Raw genomic sequence first — 16,897 nt, 5'->3', positions numbered from 1 at the left:
GAGGGCAACATAATTACAGAACTAGTTCCATCGAATGCGGTCACTGCTCTAAGAGTGCGTCAGTGGGTAACACTATAGCGTGAGAAGGCGAACAACAAGTGAACGTAACCGCTATTTTAAGTATACTAAGTGGAACTATGCTAGTTAATGTAAGTGTAGCTTCAGTATAAGCCCTGTTTATGTTAATCACTTTGTTCTAAGTAGTCATCTTATAGTAGCCCACATATTCTCTCCCGGGCTCTTTCTGGAAGTTGCTGCATAAAAGCTTTCATTCTGCCTGTATCTTATAATATTAGCATGTTGCCTCTTCGGAAAGCAAACTTTCCTCACAGAAACTGAAAAGGTGTAGACCAGGCAGAAGCGCTTCACGCTATGTGCAGATATTACGCTTGATCACTGTACGACATTATGTACTTCTGCATCCTGTCAATCTTGCCTCTGTGTAAATACTTATCACATGACATTAGACATACGTGAATGGCTTACACTTACGCGTTTTTTTCACCTTTCTCTCAAGGTGTGGCCACCTTATCATTAACACAGTGTCCGCTCACCCAAGCCTGACATCAGCGCGCTGAAGCCAAATGCCTAAATTTTTAGAAGCTTGGTTTTTGTTGTCGTTGTTAGTAAGGGGCGTTCAGTTTTACTAGAAGAAATGTATGAAAATATTTGTAATAGAGCTTTGCGAAAGCGCTGAATATTATTTTGTTCAGGGAGAAATTTAGCTTGGCGAAATCGATCGTAGTTGGTAGGTTATTCGTTCTTTTCAGAAATGTTAGTAACACGCGCCTTTCTTTATTTACTGGAGAAGTGTTCCTTGCTCATTTAGCAAAGGTCCAGGTGAAGGATCAGCGAAGGTACATTTACCCCATCAACTAAGTTCGTTTAGGTAGTTTAATAACCCATGTTAGTCATTGCTATTTACTCATGTTTTATGCACCAGTCGCGATATTTTTTGACATTTCTTTAACACTTTCGCGTTTTTGACAAAACTATAACACTCTACACTTGAAACGGCAAGAAGTGGTCATTTCTTCACCGTGCAGGTTACACGAGAAAATCAAAGCACTTTGTACCCTTGCATCTAGTCACTACAAATTTCAGCAAGAATGATCAGTAACAGGGCTTTAACGTCCTAAAGAACCTCAGGGACTAAATATAAACAAGCCTGCGTTCTGATGAGGCCATTTTTTAACACATAAAATCTCATATGTAATTTAAATCTTGCACCACTTTTACGGCAGTTTTTCCAAGTCTTGGACGAGACATGCTTGCTGCAAGAATAATGCAGATGCCAACTTTTTGTTCCAAAATTCGGTTTTTGCGTAAGTCACATTATAGGGAGCTTTATTATGAACTTTTTATGCCCCAATAAATTCTTGACTCAAGACTGATCGCATCTTCCTCTCACATTGAATTTGCAGTTGCATATTCAACATTGTTCTTTGAACCCAGACAACGTACCTACGGTAAGAATCAGTATTTTTTGCTCATCCGCAAGATTTTTACCACAAAGGCAGATGGCATAATGGAACCATGCAACTAAAGCGATGCGTATTAGACAAAACTAGTGAGCTCCATTATTGAGCGCGTAGGTTAAGGGCGCTGCCCGTGTATCAGCATCAAACCAATTACTCTCTAAAACAGTTCATGTATGCCTTTCCGACCTAACACAGTTTACGGATGCCCATACGGCCTATTTTGTCTCGCAGCAATTATTGCCCACGGTCTTGCTGTAAAGTATTTTAACTGTGCAGCCGAAAACAATGTGCTTCTATGATAGATAGATTCAATGGGCGGCCACTCTTTTTTTGCAATTGTTTTTGTTGAAGTTTACACATATATTTTGGCTTAGTGTTTCTTTAAATACTATATAGACTTGAGTAAGGCCTTAAGAGTTGCTTTGATTGCCTCAGTTGATGTCGGGGCCACCATTTTTTTTTCATTTTATTTATTCGCTTCTTGTTTCCTGTGAGACGCTTCATAGTTCCATTTACGTATTATTTGCATGCTTAGCTGGCATCCATGTTTACGCTATTTGTGTGCCTGTGCTACATTTCTGCATTGCTTTTCAACACAGTGTTCTTTTTTTTTTGACGATTACCTCGACTAACACTGCTTGCACGCTGAGGTTGCGTTCAGTGGGTCAGTTAATAGAATGCATAGCGGCATTCAAATGTAAGTTCTATGCAAAAAAAAAATACTTTTTCTTAGCCATAAAACCATACAAATGCGGAACGTCATAAAAACCGCATACAGTATTTCAACTACGACACGAGTATTAGATGAGTTGTATCCTGAGCACAGGAACTGCTGAATAAACGACTAAGCGCCCTTACCTATCACCACAAACAGTATGATTTCAACAACTAGCTATTTCCTTAGATATTAGGCATAATTTGTCTGTAGCACGTCTTTAAAGGAGCCCTTAAAGTCATTCATCGTATAATCACATTTTTATTGATGTTCACAACTCGTCTCAGTAGTTCGATACGCAATCTAGCACACTTCACTCAATTTGACGTTTGCGCAAGTTATAGTGCTTTGAAAACGACATTTCCCCGTTTTGTGGCAAAAAGGCAGCGCGTTTTCCTGTTTGTGTCAATAACAAAAGAGAGAGAGAGAGAGAGAGAGAAAAACTTCATTGGTTCTATCAAGGGGTTTAGCGGTGAGCCGTCTTTCGCTTGCTGCCTGGCTTCTCAGCACGGGTGTGCCCCTAAAAAGAACTTTTCAAGCCACTTCCTTAAATATGCGATGTTTCACATCCAGGACCATAAGTTGCTATCTTTTGTTCATGTTCCGTTCCCAGCAAACGCACTTTCGCAAGAAACTATGTACTCACCAATAGACGACCAAAGGAACTGATTTTCTTGCGACGGAACTCAATATTGTCTGCCACGTGCACATGAAACCTGAAAATTTAAGAAGCCACGTCTTATAGCTCGTGACCAATGCCTTTAGTTTGCCACACTCATCAAAAGCGGCCACTTTTATGCGCAGCTACTTGCTTTTCGCAAATAAGTACGTACATGTTCTTACCCTGGTGGCATCTTCTGTTAAGCGAACATTATGGCTGTTCTCTGAACAGAAAATGCCTTTGAGTCGTGACAAACCAAATATTTGTGTGTTACATTAGGCCACACCTTCTTCTTGTCAAGCTTCACTATTACAACGACAGTTAATACCTTCTAAATTCTGGTGGTAAGGCTACGCCTCCAAGTTTCTTGTGCAATTGGAATAGCATTAGGCCGTATGTGAGTATTTTGTAGGTTTGTCACCGCATTCAAACTTGATATCTTTCCTAAGAGATTTATTTATCTCATCTGTACCAAATAAGGGTGTTAAATAATTGCTTGTAGATTCGCCAGGCAATTAAACGGTGCCATCGTGCAAAAAAAATAATTTATCTCACAAGTCACTCTCCCTCGCCATGTCACCTAAAGAACGATAAAATTTCCCGACTACTTAGTTTAGAAAAGCACATAGGTTAGGTCCGTCCACTTCCCTACACAGTAAGTTTCGTTTGTAACATCATGAAGTTGTTCGAAAGGCAACGAGTTCAAAGTGAAGCCAGTGCAAAGCCATTAGCAAGTGATGTCTTCGTTTGAGGTGCGATGTAAAATAGGCGGAAGCGCTTCCATCCGTGATCGGGTCAACACGAAACTCGTTCAAAATAAAAGTATTGTTCAGATTATTTATTGACTGATTTATTAAATATACTTTCAGGGTCCAAAAGCACTATAGAAAGGAGTGGGGATAAATGGCAAGAAGTGCGGCTAACGAATCATATAAAAAATATTACAAGACATCTTGTAAAGCTATTTTGAACTCCTAGTCATCAGTGATGCTGGCGATTCTGGGAACAAGTCATCACAATTTTGAGCCACAAGATGGTAGACTTATCTTGAAGCGATGGTCGGGCCTTGCATATATTTAATGAGGCGGATAAACAAAGCAAGTGAATGTAAATGAAGTAAATAGCTTCGTTTGACACTGGTTGCCTTTCATCACGGCTAATTTGCTCGACCCAATCTCTATCTACAAGTTGCTGCGACCACTGCGAGGGCCGATCATCGCACTATTACGAACTATTCGTTTAAAATTGCTTGTCGTGCGGCCACGTGATTCGTGTTCGAAAATTTAAAAAATAATGTCGATAAGGAGCCTCATAGCGTTTTTTGGAATAATTGGCCTCTGCGCTTCACGGGAATACGTGCCACGACGATTAACTGACTATGGTTTTAAGCTACTCCTCCGACTCTCGCAAACACGACAACATTCATTGCAGGTCGTGCTGCAACCTTTTTAGAGGCCACTGAAGTATACATGCGACTTTTGAGGTTACACAATGTCATAGTCATGATAACCACCACTCATCTTTATCTTCGTTCTGCTTCTCTAATATGCAAGCACTGCAGGCCAAGTCGAGCTGTAGCTAGGGCCAGTTTATCTGCCTTACTGTCCTATCTCACCGTCTGTGCTCCGTTCACATTTGGAGGTTAACAATGCGACAACAAAAATGACATCAAAACTGCGGCACAAACACACGAACAACATCTCACGGGGACACACCGCTATGCCGTTCGAAGTACGTCAGGTCATCTCACGCGGTGAGAATCTCACTCGGCGAGAACCTCACGCGGGAAATTATGATTGATTGAATTGCAATACATTTCTTGAAGCCCACTTTGCTTCCTGTCGTTTATATATTCCATCAAAGCCTGGTCGGCGGACAAACTGCTCGTGGTAATGAGCACCATTGCATCCGTAATTTCCATGCTTTATCATTCTTCGCGTTGCTCATGATGCTCTCCTGCTATGCGCAACTTTGGGCTTTCAGGCTTAACTTTCACTCTGTATTGCCACGCCCGGCTTTGCTAGATTGTCTGGACATCAGTACTCTTAACTTTCAGGAACGCGAAACATGACATCCCTTAGAAACTGTGACAAGCCAGCCAAGATCACACGGGAGTGTTGCAGGAAAACTACGCGAAACTAGTAAACCACCTTCACGCATCCGACTTCAAATGCCCAATAGTAGGGTGAGTTCCTGGTGGCATGCAATGGTCTCTTGTATGATGCACTGCAGTTGCTCTTAAACAAACTAGCGACATTACGACACGTCCGTTTAGCTTAAGGATGCCATTTCATTCTATTTCGGTGTGGACACCCAGATGGTGAAACGCAAACATGACTTTTGAAGTTTATCATTCTCGCTACCTCTAAATAAATAGTGTTTGACGACAAGGAAAGCGCTATGGGAAAGTTGTGCTCCTGATACTCTGAGGCCTCTTAAAAATATATGCCCTTCATGTGCTATTTGAAGTTGTTATTCACGTTCAGAATAAGAATTTCAAAAAATGTAGTGATGAATCTTCGGTTTTAAAAACCGGTCCAGTACTGCCCACTCTGATATGACATATTTCAGCAGTAAATCTACGGTCTTTCTGCCAAACAATTGAGAAAGTTTCTTGAGGTTCAACTGTTCAGAGTATTATTGCCGGATCTGCAGCGTCTTAAGCGTAGTTCGTCAAAATGATGAGGTCATAGACTAATCCAGGATTGACACTTTCCTTCATGATCACTGAACGTAAACATCCAATCAACACCTTTCAGAATGTGTGGCGTTGGCATGAAGCCCTGGGTAAGACAGTTCGTGTTTCATTTCGTTCGCGTTGTCGGTCCGATTGTGATTTCACAGGCTAAAATGCAACACCACAGTATTAAGAAAAAAATTATGTCTTTAAGAAAACAAAATCAGCTTTACTGCCTTCTTTTGCGGGAATCTAACCACAATTCGCACTGACAGGGTTTCTCTTCCCAGTGCAACGCAGAAGCAGCTGCAGCAACTGCAGCAGCCCACCCCGACCCCGTAGACCAGTCCTCAGACAATTCTGCTTTCTACTTCGAACACAACTCCCATGTCGGCGGTACACCTGCCTGGTTCCAATACTTGGCCTCAGGAGACTGGCTGAGCGCATTCGTGAATATGGAAGAATCACTCACGTTCCGAAGAATGGAAGAGGAAAACAGATATGCCCTTTTCACTCCCGCACTCGTTTCCTTGGATCAGTACTCCTGCGTGCAGGATTTCCTGGAACGGCCCTCTCCAGTGCAGCCGTTGGAGTGTCTGCTAGCAGCACTGTTTGTCCGGGCGTTCCTGCCCCGAAACGTGTTCTCAAGGACGCAAGAAGTGACATGGACGCGAGCTCTACAATACCTTCCTCATTTCCTGGCATCTAGGCTTAGTGAAGAGGCGGTGGCTTACCTCTGCACGTACCCTGTTTTTCTGGAAGAAATTGGCTCGCCACCGGTTAATGGAAACCGAAAGTGTACTACGGAATGTCAGCCGCGCCCTAATCCAGAGCCACTCACCATTACGGAAGAAACAGCATCGAGAACCACTGTTAACGCCCTCCAGGGTGAGAAGAAAGCTGAAACGGGGACGTCAGAGAGTGTTTTACGGGTGAGTTGGATCGATTTGCACACGCGATCCACGTAGTGTGAAAACGTGTGGTACGACCTTCTAGATCTGAGAATACCTCTTGCCCGGCTGTTACATCAAGCTAAGTTGGCAATTAAACACATGGTGAATATTGCATAAGCAAACATTCGCAGTAGATGGACAATGCTAAAACCGAGTGCTAGATGTAATTCCGGTGCGTGCAGCATCGAAGCAAAATTTTCGCGTTGTAGAGTACTCGCCCGCTCTCGTGGATTTCGAGGCCCAACGCACGTTTTCCGATCGAAGGCGTTACAACCGGAGCGACGGCCAATAGGCGCCAGCCGTATGGCGATAATACTCGACCACGGATAATTCGCGAGCAAATCAAGGAACGAAGCGGCAGCTGTTAATGTCTCACCACCGCGCTTTCCTGGCTCTCAAGCACCCATTTGAGACACCAATTTCCAGGGCTGCCATAAGAGGACTACGTAGATGGATAATGCTCGAAAAGGAGCACCAGTTCATTCCTATGGGCCACGCCTAAAATTAGTGGTAGAGATCCGCTCAAGGAAAACGTATAAAAAAGAAATATGAATAACAGTGTGGTCAATATATTGCCGTGCGTTCTAGTGTTATTTAGTAATAAGTAGGCATATTCGGTGCTCGAAGAGTTCTGTTTACTCACAGCTTAATGTCCGTACTTTTCTTCCATGCCACTCCTCTACAGGTCTTGCTCAGTTGAAATTTTCGTAAATACCTTCACCGGTATGGATGGGGACAGTCGTGCAATGAAAATGGTCACCAGGCTATTATTAATATTCTTGTTGTTGTTATAGTTATCCGTATTGTTAATGTTATTACACGTCGTGGTTGCTTAGCGGCTTTGGAATTACGCTGATATGTACGTGATCCCGGGATCGAATCTCGGCCGCGGCGACCGCACTTCGATGGGGCCGAAATGCAATAACTCCTGACTGCCGCACATTGGCTGCACGTTAAACTAATCCAACTGGTCAATATTAAACCGGAGTCCCTCACTACGGCGTGCTTTGGAATGAGATTGTGGTTTTGGCACTGAAATACCCAGAAATAAGAAGAATATTTATTATTACTAAACATATGAATACACCACATAAACAATGAGAGCAGAGGCCAAACGATCAAGCCCTGAAAGGCATACCACGCCTACCGGCCTAAATAGGGCAATGAAAAAGGAAGAGAAAGAAAAGTAGAATGTAGGAAAAGGAAGAGAGAAAAAAAGGTATTCATCACGCTACACAAAGCCTATGAGCATTGCAGATGAGAGCGGGGTCTAGTAGATGCTCTGAGCTTCCACAGATTTTTGTAATTTCTAGTCTTCACCGGCCAAAATATTAGGCACAAGTTCGAATGCTCAACAAATTCCTCTTATTTTGCAGGAACAAGCGGCTGCACCGGCTTTATTGGGTAAGAATTATTCAGCTCCTTTCAAGGATGAATCAAGCTCGAAGCCATCTCACTTCTTTTCAGATTTTGCTGCTTATGATATGACTGCTCTACAAATAAGTGCCCCATTTCAAAAAGACATGGAACAGCTAAGCGCAGAGCCAAAAAGCGACGACAGTGCAAGAGGAGAAGACGCTGACTGCACTGTATACTTGAATGATCCCCCGCCATCGAACAGAGATACCTCACAGCAAGCACAAAGTCATTCGCATCACATGTCCGACGCGTCTGCATCGAGACCAAATGAATGGTTGTATGCGGTCTTAGAACGATACCCTGGACAGCGACGTCGCCTGCTGTTCAGTGCACCGCAATCCAGCCCCCTACAAAAACACCCAGCCTGCGAAAATGCCAGGCCTGTTAGCTGTCAGAGAACACACCGAGGGTATACCTGCATTACATGACATCTATGGCACAAGGAGAATTGTGACCTCGTCGGCTAATTCAACTGCATCCGTAGGAACCAGTGAATATCCAAGTACGGCGCTGTCACTCATGAGGAATGACAGCAGGGAGATCTACTCAAGGGGAAAAGCAGAACGCGCCGTAACACGTAGAGAATTAGCGGCTAAGCTGAAAGAAGGGACCAGCAGTGAGTACGCCACTTACATGGAGGTTGAACATTCTGCTGACAGAAGTCCTCATCAGCTGTGTACACGTGGTCGTTATGGCGAATGCAGGTCAACTGCACCTGTATCGAAACAAAATCGCGACACCAAATCGGGCACAGGCTGTCATGTGGAGCATTTGAAACAATATCCGGGTAGACAAATGCGTGTCTCAGCTCAAGAGCAGTCACCTGGATTGAATGAAAATCCTCCGTTACCTTCCACGCACAGCTTTGGCTGGGGCATACAAACATCGAGAAATGGAACAGGGAGGCACTTTACTGCTGTTTATGAGGCCGATCAATATGCATTGAACGTAGGTGGAGTCGGCAAACAGACCTTTGAAGATGTTGAAAATGTATACGAGTAAACATTCATTCTAACAAAAGGACGTCATTGTGAATACACTTTGCACAAGTCCGGAAACACTTAACACTGCCCCTAAAACTCCCATGTATGGGCAGATAGGTTTCATAAAACGTCAATGTTCATTCGCTTTCAGCAAGACTGAAGCAACAGACAAAACCACAAGGGTATCTAAGGAAGCTTCGGAAATAAGTTTGCCCTAGGGCGAGTATCGAACAAGCGACCAGCCTGTTTTCGAAGCAGTCTATTCACCTATACTTAACTTACCTGGAGCCTGTCTCTGGCAGTGCAACATCAATGTAATCTTCAACTGGAAGTCTCGAAAACTGTAAATGAGTAAATGAGTGCCTTCAAGATCTGTAAGGTTTAGTTCCGTCAGCCGGCCTCCCGGCAGAGAAAATTCTTTGGAAGCTTGCTGGGGTTGTGTTCGACTCATGGACCAATATGAATTTCTTTTTGACATTCAAGACGTCTACACTCATTGTGCTGCTTCCGTTTGTTCATTTTGTTAGGCCGACGGCTCTCGTCGTTTCTCGTCAAGTCGTCGTTTACATGTTCATGCGTGTCTTCGCTCACGTCGTAAGGTAAGTAAGAAGAGTTTCGCGACATTAGGCAATCGGGATACGAATTCATGACCTTCTGAAGATGGTGTCAGCTCGCACAACACATTTTTTGAAAGGCTGCTGCCTTCGAGCTGCAGTGAACATATTGTCACGTGGTAGTGACGGTGAAGAAAGCAAAACGGTGAATAGCGAAACGTTTTATTGGGAGAACTTGTGCCCACAAAAGCAAGTTACACTCAAACAACAGCAGTAGCGGCCAACTCGATCGGCGGTCGTCCAAATCCAATGAGCAAGTCAAGCGTATCGGCTTTTATTAATAGGTCACCGAATGTTCTAGAGTAATCGCTGGGACCCACGTGTCTTCCACATACTTCTACACTATTTGCGTCGCACGTACATTCAATCAGATTACACAAGGTTTGGTGACGGTGAGCGGATGGAACCATGGATAACACTCCAGAAACTTGCGATACATGCAGGCGTGTCCCGCGCTGTGTGATAACATTTGTAAGGCGATGAAACGTGGTCGCCCGATAAAGATAAACAAGTACACGAGTCAATATAATGAATGATGATCAGTCGCTGCGCTCGCTGTTTGGCTCTTTTTCCACACAGAAAATTAAAAGTACGGTAGCTTGCCGTAGAAGCCACATTACACTGAAAGCGAGAAGAAAGAACTGAATGTCCTGCTTGTATGCACGTTAATGGCTTCGCATTATCGTCTGGGCAACGCGGGAAGACTGCCGCCAAAACGTAATATTTAACGAAAATTGGCGGGACTTGATAACAATCAAAACCGTTGTTGCGATTGTTTCTTCTTTCGTCATTTTAATGTTCTGCTAAGCGTTGTGAAAATGTAGCACATCTTGACTTTTTCTCAGGAACTGTTGTAATGTACTAGTAGACAAAATCCATAACATAGGGAAATAGGGGCAGAAAGCACGCTAATCCTAATTGCAGAAGCTAGACGTAGATCACCCGTCTACGACGTCCTTGTGAGCCTGCTAGAAGCACCGCCATTGCGAAAATTCAGATGAAAAGTTAATAGCTTTTCTAGTGAGAATTCAGTAAACTGTACAGTAACGAAACGAAGCACATTTTACAAGTGACTGTTGCACTGTATCCAAGGTCGATTCAAATAGGTCGCGAAGCTTCGGGCGAAAAGCGGTTCAGTACAGATTGTCACCGACATCAGCATGGGGGGGTTATGGGAGCAGCGATTGAAGCGCGACTATGTTTGGAGGGAACAAACATCGGGAAAGAAAAACGCGTTTTTTATTTCAAACGAGACAGTTAGATTCATTCAACCAAAATAAAATGCCTAGTCACTTTTATATATTCGTGATGAGTTAAGAAAATACGTTAAATTTTATTATTATTATTAAATGCATTTCTTTTCAGCGCCCATCGCTACAGGGGGCGTTCACGCCACTATCACTCGCAGTGCAATGCACGTCTTGAAATGGGCAGAAAGGCGCACTCGTATAACCTGTTGAAATACGCCCCCCTCACAATTTGTGCTTTCTTGCTTGTCGAAGTTTGTCTGAATTTAGTGACGCGGGTAGCTTCATCGCTTCTTAATCTGTTCAGTCAAAAGTAGTGAGTTATGACCGCCAGATAATTGTGTAGTTGTTTTCGTGCGACTGCGCGGGCCGACGGGCTTGGCATCCGAGAATAGGATCAGCACTCTACACCTATAGCTTTCGTCGGCCTCCAAAGAAAGTATGTTCTGTGCAGGGATGCGATTTCGACAACCGTACGGCTGGTCTTTTCCTGCATCGCTTTCCAAGCTGAAAGCTCGAAACGCCCATCAAGTCGAATGGCGGGGCGTTTGAATATATAGCTCCAAAGGAAGAACAACAAAACAAATTTCGCGCCTTAAAAAACAAAATGACGTCACTTCTGCTTTTAACGGACATGGCGTCACGTTATTTTTTCTTCCGCCGGAAGTGTTCCCACCACATACAGATGGCGCTAAGCCCCATGAACCGGGGATTGACCGCCATGTTTTGAACGTATGGGCTCCTATGGAAGCTTCGCTACCAGGTATATTTACCTTGCTGTATCAACGATACGTTCGTGCATGCTTACGTATTGTTCAACTATGACGTTAGGCCATGTGGCAAACGAAGCGCAAAAGAAGTTCCATTGAATAAAAGAATACTTGTAGCGCCGAATACGCTGCTGTTGGGCAATAGGAGCAAACACCTCAACGCCGTAGCATGCATATGAACGACAAGAAACGTGCAACAGAATTATTGCATCTATTTCTTTTTAAAGGGGTCCTGAACAACTTCTTTGTGGAGTGTAGGACGCAGTAATAATAGGCTATTTCAAAAATAATTTGTCACGAAAAGTGCTTCAGTGCGTTCAGCAGAAGCGGAGTTCCTGGCAATCGTGATGCTTCTGCCATGCCTCCGTTCCTTCAATGCCTTCAACTGCGAAGGCTACGGCAGAGCGAGGCTGTGCACACACGGCTTCGCCTGCTGAACGTCACCGATGTTCACGTAGACGCCAGTGGTCCCGATTTTTGGAGCCTACGACGCACCAGAAAGCAAGCCAAGCGCTGTTCTCCTCATTGAGTGCGCTCGGCCAGTGGACTTCTCGCGGCACCTCGCGAGTGCCACGGTATCTACGCTACGTGGCACACTGCTGCTACATGCATCTGCAGTGCGCAGGCGCATCGTTTTCTTTGTGCACGAAAGGGCTTGAATGCATGCTCGCGCCCATATGCTCCAGCCTGGCCGTGCTACATGCTGCGGACAGGCTTTGTCCTGCACAAGGACCGTAGACACATCCAGCTTGCGAATTTTGAAGCGTTGTAACTAGATCATTACGGAACGAAGTCTGCCAAGGGAGCTAGTCGGGAGGTTTGAGCAGTGAGCGTGAAATGGCAACCGTGCGTCTTGTCTGACCTAAAGTTTCGCTTGATTTCCATGCTTGTTCAGTGTTCAGAACTAATCCAAATTAAGGACACTCTATTGCTACGACGCCGATAGGCAGGAAAGACGCAGCCTTGAGCGGGCAGATGATAGCTGGATTCTTCCGGAAGTACATAATTGATATCGAAATTACAAAGCAGATTCTCACTTACTTTAGCCTGTTCACAAACTTTCATTAATAAATACACGTAGTAACAGTCGGTAGAAGCGCACTTGTACAATCACCCTTCTTTATTGATGTATTCTTTTCGCCAATTGGAGCTGCATAGTCCAATCTTCTATACCAATAAAACGTCCCGGAAATAGTTTGAGAGAAGGCTGGTTGGTACATGGTCACTTGGTGTTCCGCTTGCGAGCTTCGGTGGCAAACTACAAAAATTGGTCGAGATGTTCGCAACAGCGCATGTTATCCGCGCGCTAAGTTTTCCAGCACGCCTGACGGGTGGTTCAGGACCCCTTTAAAGACAATCTTCAATAAAGATTCCCGCTGGGAGGGTCGCTTATTTGGACGAAGCGCCACAAGAATGGCTCTTCGCGAAGGTAAGTCTGGCGCAGTATCGATAGTGGTCTTCTTGAACCAAAACACAGGTATAGTTTGCGACGGTAACTAATATTATCAAGCAATTTTTAGGAAATAAAGATATAGTGCATTCATGAACACAGGAACATGTGTTGCTTCAAGACTCGTCTGTGCTTACGCTTTTTACACTTTGAAACAAAAGACGCTGAATGATGAAAAATGACACATTCGGTTCATCACACTGCGATTGTGACACTGCTGATAATGTTTGAAAGCACGCGTTTGGAAAGGGCGCCCACTGTACTCCGAACAGATGCGTCATCAACTTTGCTGGAAATGTACGAAGCGAACTTTGCAGAGGTAATGCTGGTAATAGGCCGCTTATCAGTTTCCTTTCGCTGTTCATATTTGCCTTGCACATTGTGTCTATTTTCGTAGCTACTGAGACAGGACTGTAATAAAGATGCAAGTTTGGCCTCCTTTCGCACGGCTAGAATAATGAAACACTGCGTTAGAAAACACACTGCTATTATATGTATCAAAAATATATTCGTGATGCTTCACTTCTTCTGCCAGATAGAACATCGTTGTGAAGTTAAAATTATGGTAGACATAAGACCGTAACAAATTCAATGAGACAAAATACCAATATTTTTAATTGACAGTTCGGTGAAACCATTTAGTCTAAATGGGACTCTAGTGCAGGCGCAGGGCCAGCCACCATCACTCCGATCGCTACGAAAGGCGTGTGTTTTCTTCCCGCGTGTCTTTTAATTCGGGCTTCAGTCTTTCTTTCATCGCAACGCAAACTTTTTGAGTGTGCGGTTACGTAGACACAAAGGTCTTGAGCTTTAAGATGCACTGACAGTTTTTGTGACTGTGAACAGTTGACAGCGGGCTGCTAAGTCCTGGCAGCTCACTTTGCCGAGCGACTGGCGCACTCCTGTAGTTGGATTTAGCTAATCCGCACTGTGATTGTGCTCCGATTTCTTCTGCCATGACCTGCCGTCTTACTACAAGACAAGATGCATTCGAATGAGATGTCATTATTCTCAGTATTCGGGTACCATTCTTTAGCGGCGACAGCAAGCGCCATGCGATTGCGATTATATTTCGCCACTGATAAACGAATAAAAACCATGTGTCTCATTAAAATAGCTAAAGAATTAAGCTGATGTTGCTATCGGTAAACTACTATCAGGATCCTAAGGCTTGTACCCGCTTTGGTGGTTTAGTGGCTGGGATACTGTGCTGCTAAGGAAGATTCCATGGGATCTAATCCCGGCATTTCCATGAGGGCGAAATGAAAAGCGCCCGTGTCCAGCCAATTGGGGGCACGTTAAAGACCCCCAGGTGGTCAGGATTCATCCGCAGTCCCCCACTCCATCGTTCCTCATAAACAGATTGTGCTGTCGGCACGCGAAACTCCCAGAATTCAATTCAGTCCATGGTTTGTGATCTTTGTGCTTGTGACATTAAATGTTCTGGTGGCTTTGTCTGCTACTGTTCATTTGCATTCATTAGCCCTAATTCTGAAGCAATCCATTATTTTTTCTAAACAGACAGCAATTTTACTCTGCCCAAAAGCATATTCGCTAGGAATAGCATTTTTAAATGTAATATTTTGGTTAAAATGGGCAATATTGTTACGTAGAAAGACGCAGACGACAAGCTATGTACAAATATATTTACAAGGAAAATACGCTGCGCTTGGCCAAAAGGCAACAGCCCGCGCTAGCTTCTAAATCGTCGTCTTCGTCTTCTTCCTGCTCAGCTCTTCATCAGTGGGAACATACCCCGTAGCACTACCCCCGGCGGCAAAAGCGCCGTCCCGGAGCGACTAAAGGCTGGACTCTGAGGCAGTGTAGTAGCTCTTGAGCCTACTGACGTGCACGACATCACTAGACGCCAGAGTAGATGACGAGGTTGAGCTCACAGGAGCAATTTCATAAGTCACAGGCGTCACCTGGCGCAGCACGCGGTAGGGTCCTGTGTATCGCGAAAGGAGCTTTTGTGAAAGTCCGACGTGACGAGAGGGCGACCACAAGAGCACGAGCGCACCAGGCGAAAACTGCACGTCACGGTGGCGGGCGTTGTACTGACGCTGCTGAGTGGTTTGCGAGTCCGTTAATCGAGCACGGGCAAGCTGGCGTGCATGGTCGGCGAGAGCGATGGCGTCGCGCGCATACTCGCTTGTTGAGATCGAAGTAGGAGGAAGTGCCGTGTCAAGGGGCAAGGTCGGTTCCCGACCGTAGAGCAGATAAAAGGGAGAAAATCCGGCGGTGTCGTGCCGGGAAGAATTATAAGCGAATGTGACGTAAGGAAGGGCAATGTCCCAGTCGCGGTGGTCCTTGGAAACGTACTTTGACAGCATATCGGTAAGAGTACGGTTTAACCGCTCTGTCAGGCCATTGGTTTGAGGATGGTATGAGGTAGTCAGCTTGTGTTGAGTGGAGCAGGAACGTACAATGTCGGCGATAACTTTCGAGAGGAAGTTACGACCACGGTCAGTGAGCAGCTGTCGCGGGGCGCCATGAAGTAAGATAATGTCCCGCAAGAGAAAGTCCGCGACGTCAGTGGCGCAACTGGTAGGGAGAGCCCGCGTGATAGCGTATCGGGTGGCGTAGTCAGTTGCGACGGCTACCCATTTGTTCCCAGAGGATGACGTGGGAAAGGGACCGAGGAGGTCTAATCCAACACGAAAGAACGGTTCCACAGGGACAGTGATCGGCTGGAGATGACCGGCAGGTAGCACCTGAGGTGTTTTCCGACGCTGGCAGGTATCACAGGCAGCAACATAATGTCGGACAGAGCGAGCGAGACCAGGCCAATAGAAGCGGCGGCGGACGCGGTCGTACGTGCGGGTTACGCCAAGATGTCCTGCAGTAGGTGCGTCATGCATCTCGAATAGCACAGTCTGTCGTAGATGTTTTGGCACGACAAGAAGAAGATCAGATCCGTCAGGGAGGAAGTTCCTTCGGTACAGAATGCCGCCCTGGAGGACATATCGGCGAACGGATGCGTCGGTAGGTGTAGAGCGCAGACGCTCGATGAGTACTCGCAGCGATAGGTCTCGGTACTGCTCATCGCCGATGTTAACGAAGGCAGACACAGAGAAAATGCCGTCGGCGGTACTACTGTCGGCGTCGTCAGGCTCGTCTACTGGGTAGCGAGACAGGCAGTCAGCGTCCTTGTGTAGTCGGCCAGATTTGTAGGTGACAGAGAACGAATATTCTTGGAGGCGTAGGGCCCAGCGACCAAGTCTTCCTGAAGGGTCTTTCAATGAGCATAACCAACAAAGCACGTGATGGTCTGTGATAACGGAAAAGGGTCGGCCATATAAGTATGGGCGGAACTTCGCAACCGCCCAAACTAGGGCCAGACACTCACGCTCAGTGATGGAATAGTTGCGCTCCGCGGGTGAGAGGAGCCTGCTGGCGTAAGCGATAACACGGTCGTTGCCGCGCTGGCGTTGTGCCAGTACTGCGCCAATTCCGTGACCACTGGCATCAGTACGAACTTCGGTAGGCGCAGACGGATCGAAATGGGCCAGAACGGGAGGCGTTGTGAGAACGTCGATTAGATGCGAGAATGCAGAGGCCTCGCTAACGCCCCACTGGAAAGGGGCGTCTTTTTTCAAAAGGTCGGTTAGTGGTCGTGCTATGGCCGCGAAATTTTTCACGAAACGGCGGAAGTAGGAACAAAGGCCGATGAAGCTGCGCACATCCTTGACACACTTCGGAACAGGAAAGTGCGTAACAGCATGGATCTTGCCTGGGTCCGGTTGCACTCCGTTCGCGTCAACGAGATGCCCAAGGACGGTAATCTGGCGACGGCCGAATTGGCACTTCGATGCGTTCAGTTGCAGACCGGCGCGACGAAAAACGTCCAGGACTGCCGAGAGGCGCTCGAGGTGCGTAGCGAACGTTGGGGAGAATACTATGACGTCGTCCAAGTAGCACAGGCAT

The 16,897-nt window shown here is 45.6% G+C and overlaps 1 protein-coding gene across 5 annotated transcripts in view; it reads left to right on the top strand.

The window, feature by feature from the left end:
* The window catches only part of LOC139050388 (uncharacterized), a 29,187-nt gene that overhangs the window by 7,565 nt on the left and 4,725 nt on the right, over nt 1–16,897 (top strand). For 2 of the 5 annotated variants that reach the window (XM_070526664.1, XM_070526663.1), the window contains exons 4-6: nt 1,425–1,469; nt 5,810–6,466; nt 7,864–9,373. In XM_070526664.1, coding sequence (XP_070382765.1) covers nt 1,425–1,469; nt 5,810–6,466; nt 7,864–8,334 — 1,173 coding nt within the window. In that variant the 3' untranslated portion in view covers nt 8,335–9,373. Of the gene's footprint in view, nt 1–1,424; nt 1,470–5,809; nt 6,467–7,863; nt 9,374–16,897 lie in introns of those variants that run through there. The other 3 variants (XM_070526666.1, XM_070526667.1, XM_070526665.1) reach the window with 3 other exon arrangements.

The sequence above is a fragment of the Dermacentor albipictus genome, chromosome 10 (assembly GCF_038994185.2).
Source record: "Dermacentor albipictus isolate Rhodes 1998 colony chromosome 10, USDA_Dalb.pri_finalv2, whole genome shotgun sequence".
NCBI classification, from domain to species: Eukaryota; Metazoa; Arthropoda; class Arachnida; order Ixodida; family Ixodidae; genus Dermacentor; species Dermacentor albipictus.
The sequence above is the reverse complement of the archived record's forward strand: the minus strand, read 5'-3'. Positions and strand labels throughout refer to the sequence as shown.